Here is a 17,730-nt window from a genome sequence, read left to right on the forward strand (position 1 = left end):
AGAGGCCACTGCAGCGCAGTGGGGGTGAGCGAGGGCGTAGGCGTAGGTGGAGGGAGACAGGAAAACAATTGCTGCGGAGGCCTGGTAACCAAGTTGCTACTTGCTTCTTGATAAGATGCTAGAATAGAATATGTATGAGTCGCAGTTCGAGATTGATTAGCCCGCCGATAGAAACTTTATGGGGTTTAGGCTAGGACGAGCTGTTGCCAATTAGCGGGCAGGTGCACCCGGCAGGCGGAAGGCGCAGGAGCGGGATTCTCCCCACAGCCGCCGTAGGGAAGGAGCACTGCGAGATCGCCCACTCCAGGGAGCCGGGGCAGCAGGTCTCTGATTGGGGCGCCATATATGGCACTCCTGTAGGAGCTGCTGCTCTCTCGCCGTTGTACATAACTTGTAAGTACTCGGGTACCCAAGGTAACTAGTAGCTAATGCCATGGATCGACAGTTGGGGATGGAGTATGTATAATAATATTTATCATTCACAGCAGAACCTCAGCCTATGACGCCAGCGCACTGGAGGTACTTCAGCGCTACCAGTCATCAGTCCCCTCCACTACTCGCCCCAGGAGCAACGACATGCATAGTTACATTCGTATTGTTGTATACAATCATTGTTCTATCCCTCATATCCCAGCCTTATTTGCATCTCATCGCCCCTCGGAAGAGGTTGAGGTCGTTGAGGTCGTTGAGGTCGTTGAGGTCGTTGGGTGCATTGCTGTGGCTCTAGCCACTGGGTGAGGAGTTGCGGCCCGAGATCTTCTGTTCGACCTTACGGACGAAATATGCGAAAATGTTCCATTTGCAGTACTTATAAATGTGTCGCAGCACCCCTGCTACAGGGAGTAATGCCTGCCACATCGTACGCACTTGATGCATTCAATTTCATCTGTCACCCGCATGGCAGCCGAAGGATACCTGTCCAAGAAAAGCGAAGGAGTCAGACAGTGTGAGTGGCCCGGACAATGTCTACTGGCACACTCAGGGACTGGTTTCTCGGAGGAGTTGAAGAATAGCCGGGAACCCATATCAAGAGCGCTCAATGGAGAGGCGTTGGTGTCCCCCGCTCATCTCCTCCCAGGACAAAGCGGTCCGAGAACCATCTCGGGACAGTACTTAGGGCTCCGGTTGCATGGCGATGCGCCCCACGAGATTTGCCATTTTCACGCTGCTGACTATTCACATGGCCACCATCCATCAGGGCAATAGCGGGAATGGAATATTGCACATTGCGATCCCAATCCTCGAGCCGCTCATACGGGCTCCTCAGCCACGCCTGCAGCTCGTGGATGAAAAGCCGAGCGTTGTCTCTGCCCAGGAAGTCTGTCAATAACTCTTCTGCTTGCCCGGAACTTCCCTTGAGATCGATGGATTTCAAGATCGAGATGACATATTCGAGCAGGAAGTCGGCAGTGCTTCCGCGACGGCTCTCTGTCGCTGCTGCTGCTGATGAGACCACCGACGACGAGGTGGTGGAGGAAGAGGGTTCTGGACGAAGGAAATCGAAGACGGAGAGTTCCCGACGGAGGAACGCTCTCGCACGCGAGACAAGACGTTCATCGCGTTGGAAAGAAACAGGTGTAATCCCGCGGTAGCATGATATGCGATTTGAGCCGACGTAAAGAGAGAAAAGATTGCTACGGTAGACGGCCCTGCGAAACGCAAGGCCTGTGGCTTGCGATTGGACAGCACAATGTGAGTTCTCCTGGTGTTGCGAGAAGCGTCGGTCTTGTCTCGCCCACCTCAGTCTGTGACGTGCCGCGAGGGCTTCGATGTTTCTGCGTCGCGGCTGCCCCACCTCCTCCGCAGGTGGTGGCAGATGGAATATCTTACTCGCTCCGTTCGCTTCCTTATCAACGTCGTACCTGATCGCCCTGACCTCACCCTTGCACAGCGGGCATATCTGTCGGCGCTGCAGCCACTGGCCTAGGCAAGAGAAATCAAACTGTTCATGGCGGCAAGGTAAGGCGATTGCCTTCTCGACTAGCACGTCGAGGCAAATGACACAATGTCCTCCGGAAATAGAACGAGTTGTTGCAGAGGGTGAGGGAGAGTCTGCTGGCTCTATGGGGGAAGCAGTTGGCGCATCCTCAGGCACAGATGTTGCCATCAACAAGGTGAATGGTGGATGCGTGGTCAACCAGAGACGATAAAAAGAGAGAGGGGAAAAGACGTCGATAATTTGGTACGGCAGCCTCGCCACCGCCAGGCTGCAGCTAACCCTTTTTGGCGTCTATCTCACCCTACCAATAATTAGTCGTACATAGATACTGTAATGGATGGCGCTGGCGTTATTTTGTAATGTACATCTATTGACACAGCTGGAGTCGAGGTATAGATAGTCTCAGAATACATCTCACTGATACAATCTCAACAATCTGCCTTTCCCCAGACGCGAGGAAAAGAAACCACATCCCTCACATTTGCCACACCAGTCAAGTAAGCGAGTAATCGATCAAAGCCAAGCCCATAACCCCCATGAGGACTGCTACCAAATCGCCTCAGATCGCCGTACCACTTCAATGACCCCAAGCTTTCGTCGGGCTGCAGGAATGGATACCGCTCTTCCGTCCCAGGCTCAACTTTCTTCAGCAGCCCTTTCTCTCGCATATTCGCGATAAGATCTGGTAGGCGATGCTCTCTCAAGCTTCCGCCAACCACTTCGCAGTAGCCAAAGGGTAGTAAGAGGTCAAAACAAGCCATGGTTTCTTGGGGAACATCTGACAGCTCTGCATTACCATTCTCCGTGCTTAACGTGGACGGAAGCATGTAGAAGGGCTTGACCACCTTGGGATAATCTGTAACAAACACGGGTCGATTGTTAGCGAGAGTGTCGGTGAGCCAGCGCTCGTGTTCCAGGTGAAGACCATGCGCCCATACTGGACGGTGGTCGAAGAGCTTCCCACCTCTAGCATCGTTGGCTTCTTGAAGCAACCGGATCGCCGTGGTATAATCTATAGACTCCCACTCACCGAGCAATTTAGCCCATCGTAGTTGGAGATCGACCGCACCCTCAGTCGCGATGCCGTGCTTCTTGTCTACGTAGTATTCAAGCAGCTCCTGGCCATTTGCGTGGCCTGCGATGTGTGCTGTAACGCTCTTGATTAGCGTTTTTACACTGCCCATGATCTGCTGTAGAGGCGTATTTCGAAATTCGGCTTCCACCATGTAAAACTCTGCCAAGTGCCGGGGGGTATCACTCTCCTCAGCACGAAAGGTAGGCGAGAAGGCATAAACGGCGCCTAATTCAGCACAAAAGGCTTCAAGATGAAGTTGCGATGATACAGTAAGATACTTCGGGTCACGAAAGTACAGCTCGTCCGCTCCACCGCTTTCGATTGAAGCAGGGGATATTGGCTTTCTGTTTTGGGGTTCAACCGTGAAAACCTCTCCGGCACCTTCGCAATCGGACGAAGTGATCAGAGGCGGATGGACCAAATAAACAGGAAGATTGGACTGATGGGTCTCGGAGAAATGAGTATGGATGCTAGAAATCAACATGCTTCGAGTGCGCAAGAGGAGAGATTGGAAGTCGGTCCGTATGCGAAGATGAGGGATTGCTCGAAGGAATGCTTTGGTCATGGCCTTTTTCTGGATTGGGTTTTCCTTGATGATAATGGTCAGAGAGGAAGGGGAGGCTGGAGAATGAGAATAATCGGCCTACAGGTGTATTCCCTTCGCCAACCATGAGGACCTTCGCAACCTGCAGTTCGCTGCGTTGTTGACCTCCGTGAGAGGGCACCCACTGGCCCAACAATGATACAAATGCTCCATTGGAGATACTTGTGGCAATATCAGTCAATTCGTCCATTCTCTTATGTTGTAGTTGATCAGATGTACTTCTCTGCAAGCTGAGGGTCACTTAATACGGCCTGTACAGGAGCAAGCGTTGAGCCGTCGGCAATATGTGCAAACGCAATTCTCTTCTGCTTCCTGACACTACGCACCAGGCCATCAATCACAATGGGGCCATTTGGTCGCTGTACTGTGTCCATTCCTTCACCTCTCAGCAGCTGAACATGCCGATATTTCTGGGCCGAGCATGTGAAAGTTTCTTCAGGGCCTGGCCGCTCTGACTCAACAGCGAAGGCTTCCTCGTCTCGAACTGCATTCGGCGCCCTTGAATCCAGTGTCAGCGTCGACTGTTTGGCATGCAGCGCCAATGTTGGTTTCGAGCTCCCGGGCAAACGAGTGCGAGGCGCACATGTCCCAGTATTACCGTGGACGCCGCCCGTTGGCCGAAATGATTTGAAACTAAGTAAGGGCCGTTTCGATATGGTCGAACGCCATAGCATCACGGAGTCGTATAATTACAAAGTCTGCCAGAATTGTGTGCGTTTAGGATCGTGTCTAGGTTGGCTGTGAGTAGGGCGCAGTTGAAGCTGAATGATCGTTGCGACTCGCCATTGGTCAGCCTTGTCTATCCAGGCTTGGCTTCAGCCTCGTGAGTGAAACACAGAGCCGGGAACGCATCGTCTCCAGTTTCCCAACCCACAGAAATATACCTAGGTGATGTGGCACACACACACACACACATATCATCGCCATCATGATACGTGTCGAGCTCGTCAAAGTATGCCGCCCTTCCCCTCTGTTTCTCCGTTCGTTCCCGACCGTCCAGAGATCGTATTCCTCCAAAGACTCCACCCGCGATTGGCCGATGGACCTTCGCTCTGAGCGACACATGGAAAGGTTTATTGCGATGAAGGAGGAGGAGGCGTTGCAAGATCTGAGAAACAAAGTCCAGCTCGCACGAGACAAACTAGATGACCTACACACGATCATTCAGAGATTGGAAAATATCAGAATCGATCAACAGCCGGATACCGCGGCTCATAGCAAGTCCAAGACAGCATGAGGCGCAGTCAACTTGAGGTACGATCACAGTATCAAAGTTTGAAGCAGTCCACAATGTGCCAAGCACGTTACACATCCAACATACTTCTGACTACTTGGGGTCGCGACTGCAACGAAATCGTCGACGAGCGGTCGTCGCCGCTTTCGCTGCTCGACCTGGTCCGACTCACTACGCGTATCCTCGAGTCGTCCTCCTCGGTCCATCTGCATTGAGTCTGAGTCACCGAAGTATCCCGAATACGTCCACCACCGGCGTGTGACGAACCCGAATCAAATGGAGCTGCTGTGAATTTCCTTCGTCTGGTGTCGGGTTCCTCTCGCTTGCGGCTCTGCCACCAGGAGTGTCCACTTTCGTCCCCATTCGCTTCTAAGGCGGACGGGAAAGTCCCAGCTTTGACAGTCTCGGGAGTTGGAGAGGTCGGCGTCTTGAACGCCTGGCCACCGTGTGACATAGCGGCACGAGACCTCGACCACCACGCTGGCGACGAGGCTTGCTGCAGCCGGTTTGGTGGAGGTTGACGTCTTGACTCCAGACGCAGTCCGTCCTCTTCACCCCTCGAAGCTCGCCGAGCGATCAAGATCTTCTCTTCATTCTCGTTCATATACCCTCGGGCATTCAACAGGCATAAGACGAGGAGGACTGGGGCATATCCTAATCCATACAACCAACCGATGTTGACGTCCAACCTGTACGGGGAGATCTGCCAAACCCACGAAGCAGCAAGCATATACGCCAGTCTGATGGCCACCAGAACCACAACCTGCAGCAACGCCCAGGGGACTCGAACGTGGTAAACCCGGCTGCTGTAGGCTAATCGGAACGCAGAGATACCTAAACAAATAATGGCCAGAATTGCTCCAGCTTTGAACCGGGAATCTAGGGCTGCTGGCCTAGCCGATAACAATGTCTGCACCTCGGATCTTTGCTTCTGGACAAATGTCCATCCGCGAGGAACTACCAAGAAGAAGACCATCCAGTCAAATGCGTAGAAGGCCAGTGGGAGATAGAACTCGAGTTTTGCGTGGGCTCCAGTGGGCCGGAAGGCAAAAGGATCGGCATCATGGATCTGACGATGCTCGAAGGAGGCCCTAAAGAATTAGATACGGCATAGCATGTAACATGGTGAATTAATATCAAGGCTTACCAGCTTCTGACCGCCTCCCACACGCACGCCAGGACGGTCGGTATTGCCAGCGTCAGGAAGAAACTCTGTAACACCATTGGCATGTTAACAATGTAGTCCCTGTCGACATCCACGGCTGTAAAACAGCTTAGAATCCCGCAGGCAGCAACGAAGATGGTCCAGTACCACAGCCAGCGCCTTCCAACAGGCTTCCAGCGTTTCTCGCGTGGTAGATAGGCCCGGCCATGCTTTCTAAGATTGATCGTTGAGATGACGATCGAGACAGCGAACAAAGAGCCAAAGATCAGCCCAATGATGCCCCGAGTGCCGATCGGATTGACGGGGTTGTAGCAGGAGGTCGAGTTGATGAAAGTGCCGTTGGCCACAGAGACGAGGACGGGACGGTAATTGCCAAAAGTCAGATAGCACTCACTGCCATTGGATAGTGTGCCATTGTCATAGATTGTGTAGTTCCAGTACTGCAGGGCTGTTGCATTATAGGAGATGCCATTGATGATGGCTGTCGAATTGGATGAGTCCTGGTGCATCTTGACGATATCGTTGTTACATGTCCGGTGGTTCCATCAACCTATTTTCGACCAGATGCACCAGCCACATTGGCTGGAAAGGGTGGTTGTTTTTAGATGCAGAAACTCGTGACACCTAACACGCCCGCAATGTGTTCTATATGGCCTGAATGAGAATCATCAGGGTTGCAAATATGATGGTCGGGAACACAGCGAAGGTAAAAAAAGACGCCGAACTTGAGGACACCGCTGAGGTGGAACTCAAAAACAATATTGAAATAAATTCGCGACACACTCGTCAAGTGATGCCTTTTGCGTCAAATCTTTTGTGCAGGGCTTATTACAAACCGCATGCATCTTACTGGAGCCAGGGAGCTATACTACTTTTTATTTCTCTACGAGTATACTGACGCCCCAAGAATTTGGTAGAATACCTGATGCACAACACTTGACACTGGTGCTACCAGTGTGATACAACTCCGAGGTTCTGCAAACACCCACCTCAAATGACATGGCGATACCAATTCAGGATCGATCATCACGACCGTCATCATTGAATTCTAGGAATGGCTTCCGCTCGCAAGACCAAACCTGATATGCTGGGGCGCTGTAAAGAGCTCGAACCCTCGGCATCTTGTCACAGAGTCTCGAGAGATCGACGTACCTGAGAATGAAGTCGGTGCACTTGTCTGGAGATGGCTAGACTCAGCCTTGTCAAGGAAATCATCCTCATATTTGACAATTACATATGACCATCCTAAGCAACCAATGGTCGCCCCCACTGCAACTTCTGCATTGTTCGATACTCGAGAGTATTTTCCCATAAAATCAACGGCGGTATTTTGATCACGACCCGCTCCCCAACTTTGCGAATTTGTGTTCTGACTACAAAGAACGAGCGCTGGTCGGTGGCCGGAAGACCCTCCCCATTGAGGCACTAGCTGGCTGTGAGCGACTTCTGGGCCCAGATGACATGTGGACCAAAATTGTAGCGTCAGAGCTCGGAGGCTTTAGACGGAAGCGTCAAGAGACTGCGGGCTTCGTTGATGGTTCAATAACGTGCAAAGCCACTCGGCGGTCCACTGTGGTAGCAATGCGCTACACTCAGTGTCTATGACCACTTCGAGATCTAGCTTGAACAAAAGGGTCAAGCTAGCCTATTTCCACCCTATGAGTACAGCTTGTAATTATCGAGAAATTCTACGGTACAGACCATCAAGATTGGTCTCAGTCTTCTGGATACTCCTGCCTGACGTTACTCACGAAAATGCCCGACGCTTCATCATAGCGTTTGAACCACTTTCCAATCTCGATGGGAAACGAACCGATCAATTCCTCCTTTGAGATCTCACCAGGCTGGAGCAGCACGACATTCTCCTCGGCGACATAGCGTGTCGATTCATCCTCAACTATGACATTGTAAAACGGCTGATGACGACCATTCGGTAAGGTGTCCACTTGATTCATGGTGATCCATTGCTCCTGCATTTTGCAATATGGATCCCAGCCGTAGATTATGGCGAGGTACCCACGGCGCCGGTGACGGAAGACCTGGCCAACCGTGAACTGGACATTTTCATTGCGTGGATCAGTCGTGCGGTACTTTGGTACCCGGGAGTCATTGTCCGAATCTCTGAGTGAGTGAATCAGATTTCGATACGAACGAGCGTCTGGCAACGAGTTTGTCAGTGGCAGAATCCGCGTTTCGAAGAGATGGACGTCGAGCTCGAAGAACTCCAGAAAATGTTGCGTCAAGACGGCGAGATGTTGGCGCAATTGAGCCGGATGGGCGGTTGGAAGCGATGGAAGGAGCACCAGGGAGAAGAGAGCTGCATAGGTCGCAAGATTGGGGTTGACCGGGTGTACGGGTGGGCCGGCGTAGTGGGATGGTGAAGAGAGGATATTATGGGCTGTCCGCATTGTGAGATCGCGAGGAGAAGCGGCTGAGAGATATGATTCGGTCTGTGACGCTGTGGTTGTGGGGCCGATGAATCGAATACGGTTTTCGAGGGTAGACCGAGAGATTGGGTTGGAGTTGTTGAAAGGGTCCATGTAGAGATGTGTTTGACTCGATGGCTCCTGGTTCTCGCCTTCTGGAAGCGGGTTACCATCCAGATCGATTCCCTGGGGTGGCTGGATGAGAGCGTGGACATGGAAAGGGTAGCTGCACGGGGCGGCGCGAAGGTCGAATGCGCGTGCGACGTAGCAAAATATAATGCATGAGATCAACGGGACAGAGTTTCTGTTCGAGCTGAATAGCGAAACCCCCAAGAACATGTGGTCTAGGCTGTGATAGTGGCGATTATCGTGAATGCCTATCCACTTCTTCTCAAGTAGATGATCGGCAATGGCAACCGCTTTTTGTCGTGGTGTCAACTCGTCAATCAGTGGGCAACCGCAGCGCACTGAGTCGACGTAGGAGTTTAGGCGAGCAAAGATCTATATGAGTGAGCGCGATTGCTGGTGCGATTTGGGTGGCTCACTCACATCGTCAACATCCCCCTCTCTGTGTTCCTCTAGAATGAACATGTCAAGTGCCGCAAGAGGTCTTTCGTAGGGGAGCGAGCTTTCTCGAACGTACGGCATACTCGCCTGCTTGATGGCTAGCCATTCCTCGACAGCGATAAGGCGGTGTAGGCAGCCGAGAACAGCATGGCTCCAATATCTGCTACGGTCAGGAAAATCTGGATGTTGGCTTTGATCCAAGGCTTACCTTTGGGCCAGGTGATTTGGCGAGGACGAGGAATTCCAGTACAGGTCCAACAGTGCATCTTTGGCATCATAGCCTGTGCTCAGAATGTTCTGGATTTCACGAAGACGCCCAATTTCATTAGTGACAATATTGTCAAGACGCCGTCTAGTTTGAAGATATGACTCGTAGCGATTGCCAAAAAGAACCTTCCAGTTGAGGAATGATGGATCTGCTAGATTTATATGAAAATTCCAGTGTCGATCCCACCACCTGAACGAGTTTCGACAGAAGGATTTCCACAAAAGAGGCTCGTTGACAATGTTCATAAATCGCTTACTGGTGCGCTGAACCGCGACTGTTGTGGTTGGTGGTAAGTGCGTCAGAATTAACTGTATGACCTCGTCGGGTAGAGAGTCCAAGGTGATCGCCATCTAAGATGAAATTCGGGCAGAAGAAATGACAATATGGCCTCCAAGCGAACGATCATGGTGTCGAAGGGTGACGCGGATGGCAAATGATTATTGATGATAAAATGGGACCGACGTTAGTGGGGTTAAACCTCGGGATAAACACGTCACCGTTATGCCACGAATTATAGTGACTTCAGCCTCGTCGGCAAACCCCCATCGACTATTCCGTACAGCTTCGGCTATTCCAGGGTTTCACACTGAGGAGGGGTATACCGTGGACAAGTAGGGATTATGTCGAGACAAGGAAAGGGCTGTTCCGTGCTGGGATATGAAGTCAGAAACACTCATACCGGAGATGGCATTCGTGCTTGAGCTATAAACTCGGTCTAAGTTAATGAAGAATCCAGCCGTAACAACATGATAGAATGCAACTCATGATTGGGCAGAGCGGCCGCCAGAAGTGAGTCTTATATGCATGTCTCCGTAAGAGTAGAGCTGAATTCTGGATTGGCCTCTGTTCATTTCTACTGGGTCAACTTTTCCTTGATATCGCCCTTTTCGGCATGCAGTCTCACCATCTGGGCGATGAACGGGCCCCAGTCCTCCCTGGTTCGCGCCATTTTCTCTTCATCCGCCGCTAGTTGTGAAGAATCGGTCATAGCAGTCAAAGACAGCAAAGAGAACTCTAAAGTGACGCTCGACGCCGACTCCCATGTGGCTTGAAGCTCAGGCAAGACCATCATAATCCAGTCAGTGCCATCACACAGTTCCCCAAGCTTCCTCGGGAAAGGTTCCATTCCATCCATGCGCCACACAAAGCCGCCTGCAGGTACATATGCCACGAAGTGAAATCCAGTACCTTCTTCTTCATCGTATCCTTCCTCAATCTTGGCCTTCTTGCGTGGTCGCTTTGCCGTTGCAGCAGCGGCGGCTTTCTTCTTCGCTTTCTCCGAGTTTTTCAGGTCTTCCTTTAGGCGAAGGTCAACAATCATGCGGTCGAATTCAGTCGAGAATGAGTTGTGGACCATTCGGACGTGGCTGAAACCATCTAGGGCAACACCACGAGCCATTGGACTCAAATCTGCTGTTTGGGAGCGGAAAGCATTTAACTGCTCGCCCAGATCCAGATCGTCGCGATTGTTGATGATGTTCATGAGCGACACAGTAGCGCAAGAGAAAGAAGAGACCTGACAATTTGTTAGAAAAAGGTGCAATAGGGACATATGAGACTCCATCACCTGATTAGCGAACCATACACCCCGTGGGACTTCTGTGACACTATTTTCGGTTTCTGCAGCAGCCCAGGGAGACAGAAATATCAATCCGTAGGTCTCCTCACTGCGGGACGAGTCAATGCACATTAAAGGCAGTTAGTAGATTCTCCACTTACGACGGCTGGTTAAAGACACTCTCGAGGGGAACGACTTCGTTGACCTGGACATTGGTAACACCCCACTCCTTTAGTAGGGTAGCAAAAATGAGAGGGTCATTCTCCAATTCTGCCCAGCCAGTCCAAGTGGGCATCAGGCTGTCTGTTCCTGGTTGATCTCCGGTGCCAGGGGTGGAGAGGTCGTCCCCAGTATTTGACGACGCTGCAACAGAGCTACCATGTTCGGTCGCAGTCAACTTCGCGAGATCGGCGGCGAGACTTTTAGCGGGAGTACTGTTTCTGCTGGACATATTTGACGTGGGAGAAAGTTGATTAGGAGAACCTAATGGTTGTGGAACGGTAGGTGGACAGGTCTGGAAGCGGATTAACCTTCCTGGCAACAGCACCACTGTGCAGTTTAACTAGTTCAGAGAGAAAGAGCTTGATAGTCAGGGAGAGGTCACTATCGACAATGAAGCAAGATTAGTCGTAGAGCAACATGGGGGTTAACTCGTCGATCTGAAAGAAGCGTTGATGATGCGTGAAGGTTGGAACCTCCATTTGGACAGCCCTCACCGCCTTTGGGAACGTATGTCAGTCTGATCGAACATGAAGTTGAAGCCTGGTGGAGGTGTCCTGGGTCCAACGTGAAGATATGGCGTTCATACAAACGAGGGCAAGGCTGTGTGTGGGCCGAGTCTGTCCCCAAAGCAGCAATGGCGGGCAACATTTAATGCCAAGACCAAGCGGCGACGTCTTTGTAAAAGCGGCATCTCAATGCATGTCATTTGGTTGGGGCCCCTCCAACGGCTTCTCAGACATTCGCCTCCACCACAAACTCGAAATCATCTCGGCTTTGGTTCAGGCATCGTTCTTCGTTGGCGAATGTATGAGACCGGCCTGACATGATTGCCAGGCTCACCGAATTTGTGGCGACCACATAGTAAAGCCGACAGTAATTCCTGTGCATGGGAGCGTTGGCCGAGAATCCGTCTTAAAATGGCTAGAGGCATGACGTCACTTATGCCAAGCCGTATTTCTCGGAAACTGCGACCGCCTCACTTCGTATCGGGTTTGGACTAACACCTCCAACGCGTGCCTGCCTCTTTTGTCCCTGAAAACACGCGCTTGACATCCTCACCGTCGACACCAACGCCGACGCCAACATTTGCCGACAACAGTCGACGGCAACTTGCTTACCACACCTTTACAACTCTCCAAAACTCCCTCGCGCAGATCTCTTCTACAACAAACATCCAGCAACAAGTCACATCGGCTCTGCTCGGTCCTTCGACTGAACACTACACCCCACCCCACTGACTTCCCACACCCACCCTGCTTCTGTCTGGAGGAGCAAAAGGAAACCCCCCGCCGCATGGTGCAATGAACGAAACCCCGCGACTTCGGTCGGCCTTCCCCACCACCCCAAGAACCGAGCTGCGACAACGGACTTTCAACGGCAATGGAAGACCACTGTTTGGCTCCCCTCAGTCACAGCAATCCCAAAGGTCGTCGCCGATAACAAAACCTATGCGCAGTACGGAGAATGCTGCCTCTCAATCTACACAATCGCCCTTAATACCTGCTGAAGCCATCGATGTCCCCGCCCAGCGCGCCTACGTCCTATCTTTCTACGTTGCTTTGTGGGTATGGAGAGGTTGCGATGCGTTCTTTAACGTGGATGATCTGGACTCTACCTGGCTTTTCTTGAAGTGGACTGCCATAGATCTGTGTTTTCTGACTGCACTACCAATGTTCAGAATACCATGGCTGCAGCTGTCTTTTGTTACTCTTGTGACAGTATGGCTGCTGCATGTCGTGCTAAATGTTATGTTCATGTACAAGATCATGCCCCCGGTGTTGACTTGGGTTTGGGCATTTCCTAAATTGTTTTCTGACACTGAAAATGCTCTTTCAGGAGGAACGGTGAATCCCGCAAACATTCTTCAAAATTCATCCATAATCCTTGGGAAGCAGATTGTTCACATTCTACCCGAGGGCTCGGCAATACTTAACCCGGAGAAGAAAGCATTCTGCTTGGATGCATTCAGCACCACTATTGAGCTGCCAATCCAGATCAACCAGACTACCCCTATTCTGATTGAGTTGAAGAGATATGATCTTGACACCAACGAGACAGAGCTCATTACCATTACCGGCCGTGAGACTAAAAGCTTGAAGAAGAAAGCCGATTCAGAATCCTCTGGGCTCGGCCTTGCCACCCCACGAATCCTGCGTTATGCAGTCAAGAAAACTGGACTTTACCAATTGGATCGCGTTATTGATACTACGAACCTCGAAGTACGACGCCAAAGTTTTGATGTAGCAGTCGTCCCATGTCCAAAGGCCTCGATATCCTCAAGATCTGTGGATAGATGTATCGGAGAGCTCAGCAGTGTCTTTATGCAGGTGGAGGGAGTGCCTCCGTTCAAAGTCAAGTACCGCAAGACTGTGAATGGGAAGCAATTCAGCTCCAATTCGCAGAATATCCAACCCCCACCGGATGGCTATATCAATATTGAGGACGCATCGAAAGTGGTTCTTGACCCTCGAAAGCCCCATCTGGAATGGACGAAATCTACCGTTGAATCATTTGACATTAACGAGTCACTGCATCAAAATGGAACTCATTCCTACACAATTGAGGCGGTTGAGGATGGTTTGGGGAATACAGTGTCCTACGACTCCCCCAACTTGAAGGATTTGTATGCACCTCGAATCCAAAGTCTAGTCGTCCACAATCGACCACAAGTGCGGCTCCATGATTGCAGTCCGGATCGGTTAATTCCGTTACCAACTGGCAAGTCGACTCCGCTTCCTGTACGGGTTCAGGACTCCGCTAAACTCCATCCCTCGGATTGGCCATTGACATTGAAGTACAGCTTTGTTTCAGAGACAGACCAGGCTACTCCACAAACCCAGGAATTCACATATGAGATGACAGATGATCATACTGGACCAAAAATCGGCCAAGCTGGCCGCTACAATATTGACTCAATTTCAGGCCAATTCTGTCCTGGAGAGGTGCTGGAACCTTCATCGTGCAGCCTTTTCAATCCGCCGAGGCCAGATATCTCGGTCACTCGGGAAGACATATTTGACAAGTGTGCCGGCAACCCCATAGGAATGATCCTAAACTTCGACTTGACTGGAACCCCGCCGTTCAAAATCATGTATGCCGTTACGCGCGCAGGCAAGGCTCGACCTCAAATGAAAGAGTTCTCGACCATGCGTGGTCAAATTGAATTGCTAGAGCAGTCTGCAGGAACTTACATTTACACAATCAACGAGATCGCGGACTCTGTGTATGAACCAACTTCTCTAAAGGACCGGGACTTAGTGTTTGAACAAAATATCAGACCGCCTGCTTCTGCAATTTTCCAGAGTCCCCAGGCCGTCGTTAAGGCTTGCTTGGGCCAGTCCGTCTCCGAGACGGTAAAATTATTCGGCGAAGGCCCATGGAACTTGGAATATGAGGTTATTCACGGTGGGAAGAGGAAAAAGAATTCTGCTCAATCTGAAACAGATCTCGTCAGCATTGAGTTTCCTGGTCAAAGGGATGGCGGTCGATACACTTTGATGTTGACAAATGTCCAAGACAAGTCTCGATGCAAAACTGCGCTCAGAGAGGAGCGGCACATCGACGTCAGACCAGATCAGCCCACAGCCGGGTTTGGCGATATTCAAGGGAGGCGATCCATTCTCGCTTTGGACGGAAAAGAAGTCAAAATCCCCCTGCGCCTCAAAGGAAATGCCCCCTGGGCGGTAAGATTTCAGATGTCAGATGATCCGTTAAGTTTCACAGAGCAACACTTTCGGCAAGCAAACTCATTCTTCACGGTGAACAAACCAGGCACCTATGAAATAGTAGCCGTTCATGATCAATGTGCAGGTCTTGTTGACCCTAAAGCGAACCAATTTCAGGTCAACTGGATCCCTCGGCCTTCGCTTCAAATCGAAGATCCAACATTGACACAAGACGGATCCAGCCTTCGTAAAGTGCCCGTCTGTCAAGGTGACGATTCTGCTTTGGTGCTCGCTCTGAAAGGCACTCCCCCGTTTAGCGTCAAATATCAACAGAAATATGAACCAGCCAAAGGTCCTGCTTCCATCAGCAATAAAGAAAGCAATTTCGCCGGTCCAAATGCCTTTATCAACCTCGACACAACGAAATCCGGCGAATATACCTACCTGTTCTCTGAAATAGGTGATGAACGCTATGCCCATGACAAAAAGAGATTCTCACCCATTGTTGTGAAGCAGCAAGTCTTCGCCCCACCGTCGGCCAAATTTACTCAGCCGGGAAAGACGTACAGTTATTGCCAAGATGACCTTAGCTTCACGAGTCAGGGAGCAGAGACGGAATATATCCCTATTGCTCTCACGGGAGATCCTCCTTTCAACCTGGAAATTGCAATCACTCATCATGGACAGTCGCCTCGACCTGAGATACTTCGCCAGAAGGATATTCCATCGAACAGCTACTTATGGCCTCTTTCACGAACAAATCTGGACCTTGGTACACACAGCATCGCTATTCGCTCTGTCAAAGACAGTCGTGGATGCGAGAGCGGCATTGAATCCGACCCATCCTCGGTTCGAGTCCAAGTTTCTCCTCCCCCAATTATCAATCCACTTCAGTCGCAAGATGACTTCTGCGTTGGTGAGCATGTATCCTTCTCGCTCAGTGGTCAACCACCGTTTGAAGTATCCTATACGTTCAATGGTAAAGTGAAAACGGTAACAGAGTCGACCAATGAGTTCAAGCGACTTACCGATCGCCCTGGCGAATTCGTGATCACCGGAATTAGTGATAGTGTGATGCGTAATGGCAAATGCCGTGCTAGGAAAGAGATCAAGAAGATGATCCGCCCCTATCCGACGGTCGAACTTGGCCGGGGCAAGACCCTCATCAGTGACATCCATGAAGGCGGCGAAGTTGAAATCCTGTTCAGCTTTACTGGCACCCCGCCCTTTGAATTTACGTAAGCTGCCCTCAAGGCCCCTTCCAGTCATCATCTTGTGTTCTGATACTGACTCTTGTCTTATAGGTACACTCGATCTGAAGACGTGAAAGGACGGAAACACGCAAAGATCCTAGAGACGCGGCACGACACCTCGACCGAGTTCAGCAAAGTGATCCGCGCCAGTGATGAGGGTGTGTACGAAGTCGTCTCCATCAAAGATCGATACTGCTCGTACACGAAGCCACATCACAAGAATACCAATGCCCGTAAGGAGGGCCAAAAGCAATTGAAATGGTAGATTAACTGAGACTGGAGAGAATGTCTTCTTCTACATAGAGTTTTCCGTTGTGTCAAACTTGGAATGAGGAGTTTTATGGGCTAGCAGAGGAGCAGCTTGATGCAACGGGAATTGCAATTATTACTTGGGCCCCTTTTCTGGATGGAATTAGAATTGAAAGTTGAGCAAGCAGCGCGAAATGCTAGCCAGGAGTAGGTACCTAGGTTGACCTGGGGAGTGGCATTCTTTCCTGGGCTTGTTGCTTGTCCTCACAATCAGGAGTACTGTAAAAACCCTGTCGTATGAGAGATGCTTTGACACCGTTCCATCACCGCTTACTCATAGCAGGAAATATATTCTCTTGACGAGGTAGCCATAGTACCCCCCGTGCGCAGCAAAATATAAAGTTGACCTTGATACTATCTAGTTGCAAACCACGGTGCGCCAATTTCTCGCCTAAAAGCCAACAGTCTTTCACCGTCGCGGCCAAAGCTGACCGGCCAAGGACTGACCAGGTCCGGATGGTATCCGCTGGCCGATGCATTGTCTCTCGATGTTTCCTCCGCAGGACATGGCAGGATAGGCCACCATGCCCTGGATGCATGTCTGTTCTCTATAAGTAAGCTTGCCTCGATGGTGGCAACACTGCGGCACGATGGAATTCGGCACGATTCATGATTCATGGTTCAAGTAGAAACTAAGCCTGTTTCCCGCACTTGACGGCGACTCTGCCGCGAAATTGACTGACTGTGGTTCAATTTTCCCGGCGCCGACGTAGTAGCTTTGTCGAAAGAGAGAGGAAGAAAGGAACGAAAGGAAGGAGACTAAGAAAAGCGCAAGATAACTTGAACTGGAATGGAATCAACTTTTATCAGAGGAAGGTAATCATATTTTCTACTTGATTCGAGGTGTCGATCTCGATCTCCTGAGAGGAGTCCAGACATAGACATAGGAGAGAGCCACTGACTATGAGGCATATCAGTCGATAACCAACGGTGGGCTTTATGGGCTCTCTAATTGAAACCGCTTCTTGGTCCTTGTCTAGTCATACACGCCATCTCGGGATTGCGTCATCCTGCACAACTCATTGCTTGCCATTGCTTTCACTCTTTTTTTCTTGGGAATAGAAGAATTAATCTGCATCGATCAGTCTAGTCGAATGTGTAGCTGTGTTGATGTGCTGTGGGAATTGAATCGGATCGGTAGCGTTTTGCTTCGAGATAAGCAAGTCTGTGTGTTGACTCTCGGCCTTCCTCCTATTCTTTTTTTGTGGCTTTTGTGGTTGTTAGTTGAGGGTATTGGGGATATAAGTTCGCGGTGCTAGAATCTAGCCACTTTCTGTTCAATCCCAGTCGCTGAGTGGCAATTGGTGAGAATGGTAACAGACGGGCTCTTGATGTTTTAGTGGGTTCCGTGCAATCGTTTGGATGATGAATATTAAGCTCGGGGAAATGTTCTGCATAATGACATCACGGCCGAGAGGGTATGTTCAGGAATGAATGTTGTATTT

At 50.6% G+C, this 17,730-nt stretch overlaps 6 protein-coding genes across 6 annotated transcripts; 1 reads left to right on the forward strand and 5 right to left on the reverse strand.

Annotated features, from left to right (window-relative positions):
• Window positions 1–1,045: 1,045 nt before the first annotated feature.
• On the reverse strand, window positions 1,046–2,008 carry A1O9_00061 (uncharacterized protein; the record flags this gene model as incomplete). The annotated part of the gene is made up of 1 exon (XM_013409225.1): window positions 1,046–2,008. A coding segment is annotated over one exon (963 nt), but the record flags the coding sequence as incomplete, so codon positions are not given.
• A 359-nt stretch (window positions 2,009–2,367) lies between these two features.
• On the reverse strand, window positions 2,368–3,808 carry A1O9_00062 (uncharacterized protein; the record flags this gene model as incomplete). The annotated part of the gene is made up of 2 exons (XM_013409226.1): window positions 2,368–3,603; window positions 3,662–3,808. The coding sequence occupies 2 exons, from the start codon at window positions 3,806–3,808 to the stop codon at window positions 2,368–2,370; spliced, it is 1,383 nt and encodes a 460-aa protein (XP_013264680.1).
• A 1,114-nt stretch (window positions 3,809–4,922) lies between these two features.
• A1O9_00063 (uncharacterized protein) lies at window positions 4,923–6,526 on the reverse strand (the record flags this gene model as incomplete). The annotated part of the gene is made up of 2 exons (XM_013409227.1): window positions 4,923–5,943; window positions 6,000–6,526. The coding sequence occupies 2 exons, from the start codon at window positions 6,524–6,526 to the stop codon at window positions 4,923–4,925; spliced, it is 1,548 nt and encodes a 515-aa protein (XP_013264681.1).
• A 1,206-nt stretch (window positions 6,527–7,732) lies between these two features.
• On the reverse strand, window positions 7,733–9,628 carry A1O9_00064 (uncharacterized protein; the record flags this gene model as incomplete). The annotated part of the gene is made up of 3 exons (XM_013409228.1): window positions 7,733–8,944; window positions 8,993–9,173; window positions 9,219–9,628. 3 exons carry the CDS (start codon window positions 9,626–9,628, stop codon window positions 7,733–7,735), a joined length of 1,803 nt encoding a protein of 600 aa, XP_013264682.1.
• Window positions 9,629–10,131: 503 nt separating this feature from the next.
• On the reverse strand, window positions 10,132–11,287 carry A1O9_00065 (uncharacterized protein; the record flags this gene model as incomplete). Its single annotated transcript, XM_013409229.1, has 3 exons — window positions 10,132–10,794; window positions 10,846–10,945; window positions 10,998–11,287. 3 exons carry the CDS (start codon window positions 11,285–11,287, stop codon window positions 10,132–10,134), a joined length of 1,053 nt encoding a protein of 350 aa, XP_013264683.1.
• Window positions 11,288–12,359: 1,072 nt separating this feature from the next.
• On the forward strand, window positions 12,360–16,241 carry A1O9_00066 (uncharacterized protein; the record flags this gene model as incomplete). Its single annotated transcript, XM_013409230.1, has 2 exons — window positions 12,360–15,961; window positions 16,028–16,241. The coding sequence occupies 2 exons, from the start codon at window positions 12,360–12,362 to the stop codon at window positions 16,239–16,241; spliced, it is 3,816 nt and encodes a 1,271-aa protein (XP_013264684.1).
• Window positions 16,242–17,730: the final 1,489 nt, after the last annotated feature.

The sequence above is a fragment of the Exophiala aquamarina genome (genome assembly GCF_000709125.1).
Source record: "Exophiala aquamarina CBS 119918 chromosome Unknown aczIA-supercont1.1, whole genome shotgun sequence".
Lineage (NCBI taxonomy): Eukaryota > Fungi > Ascomycota > Eurotiomycetes > Chaetothyriales > Herpotrichiellaceae > Exophiala > Exophiala aquamarina.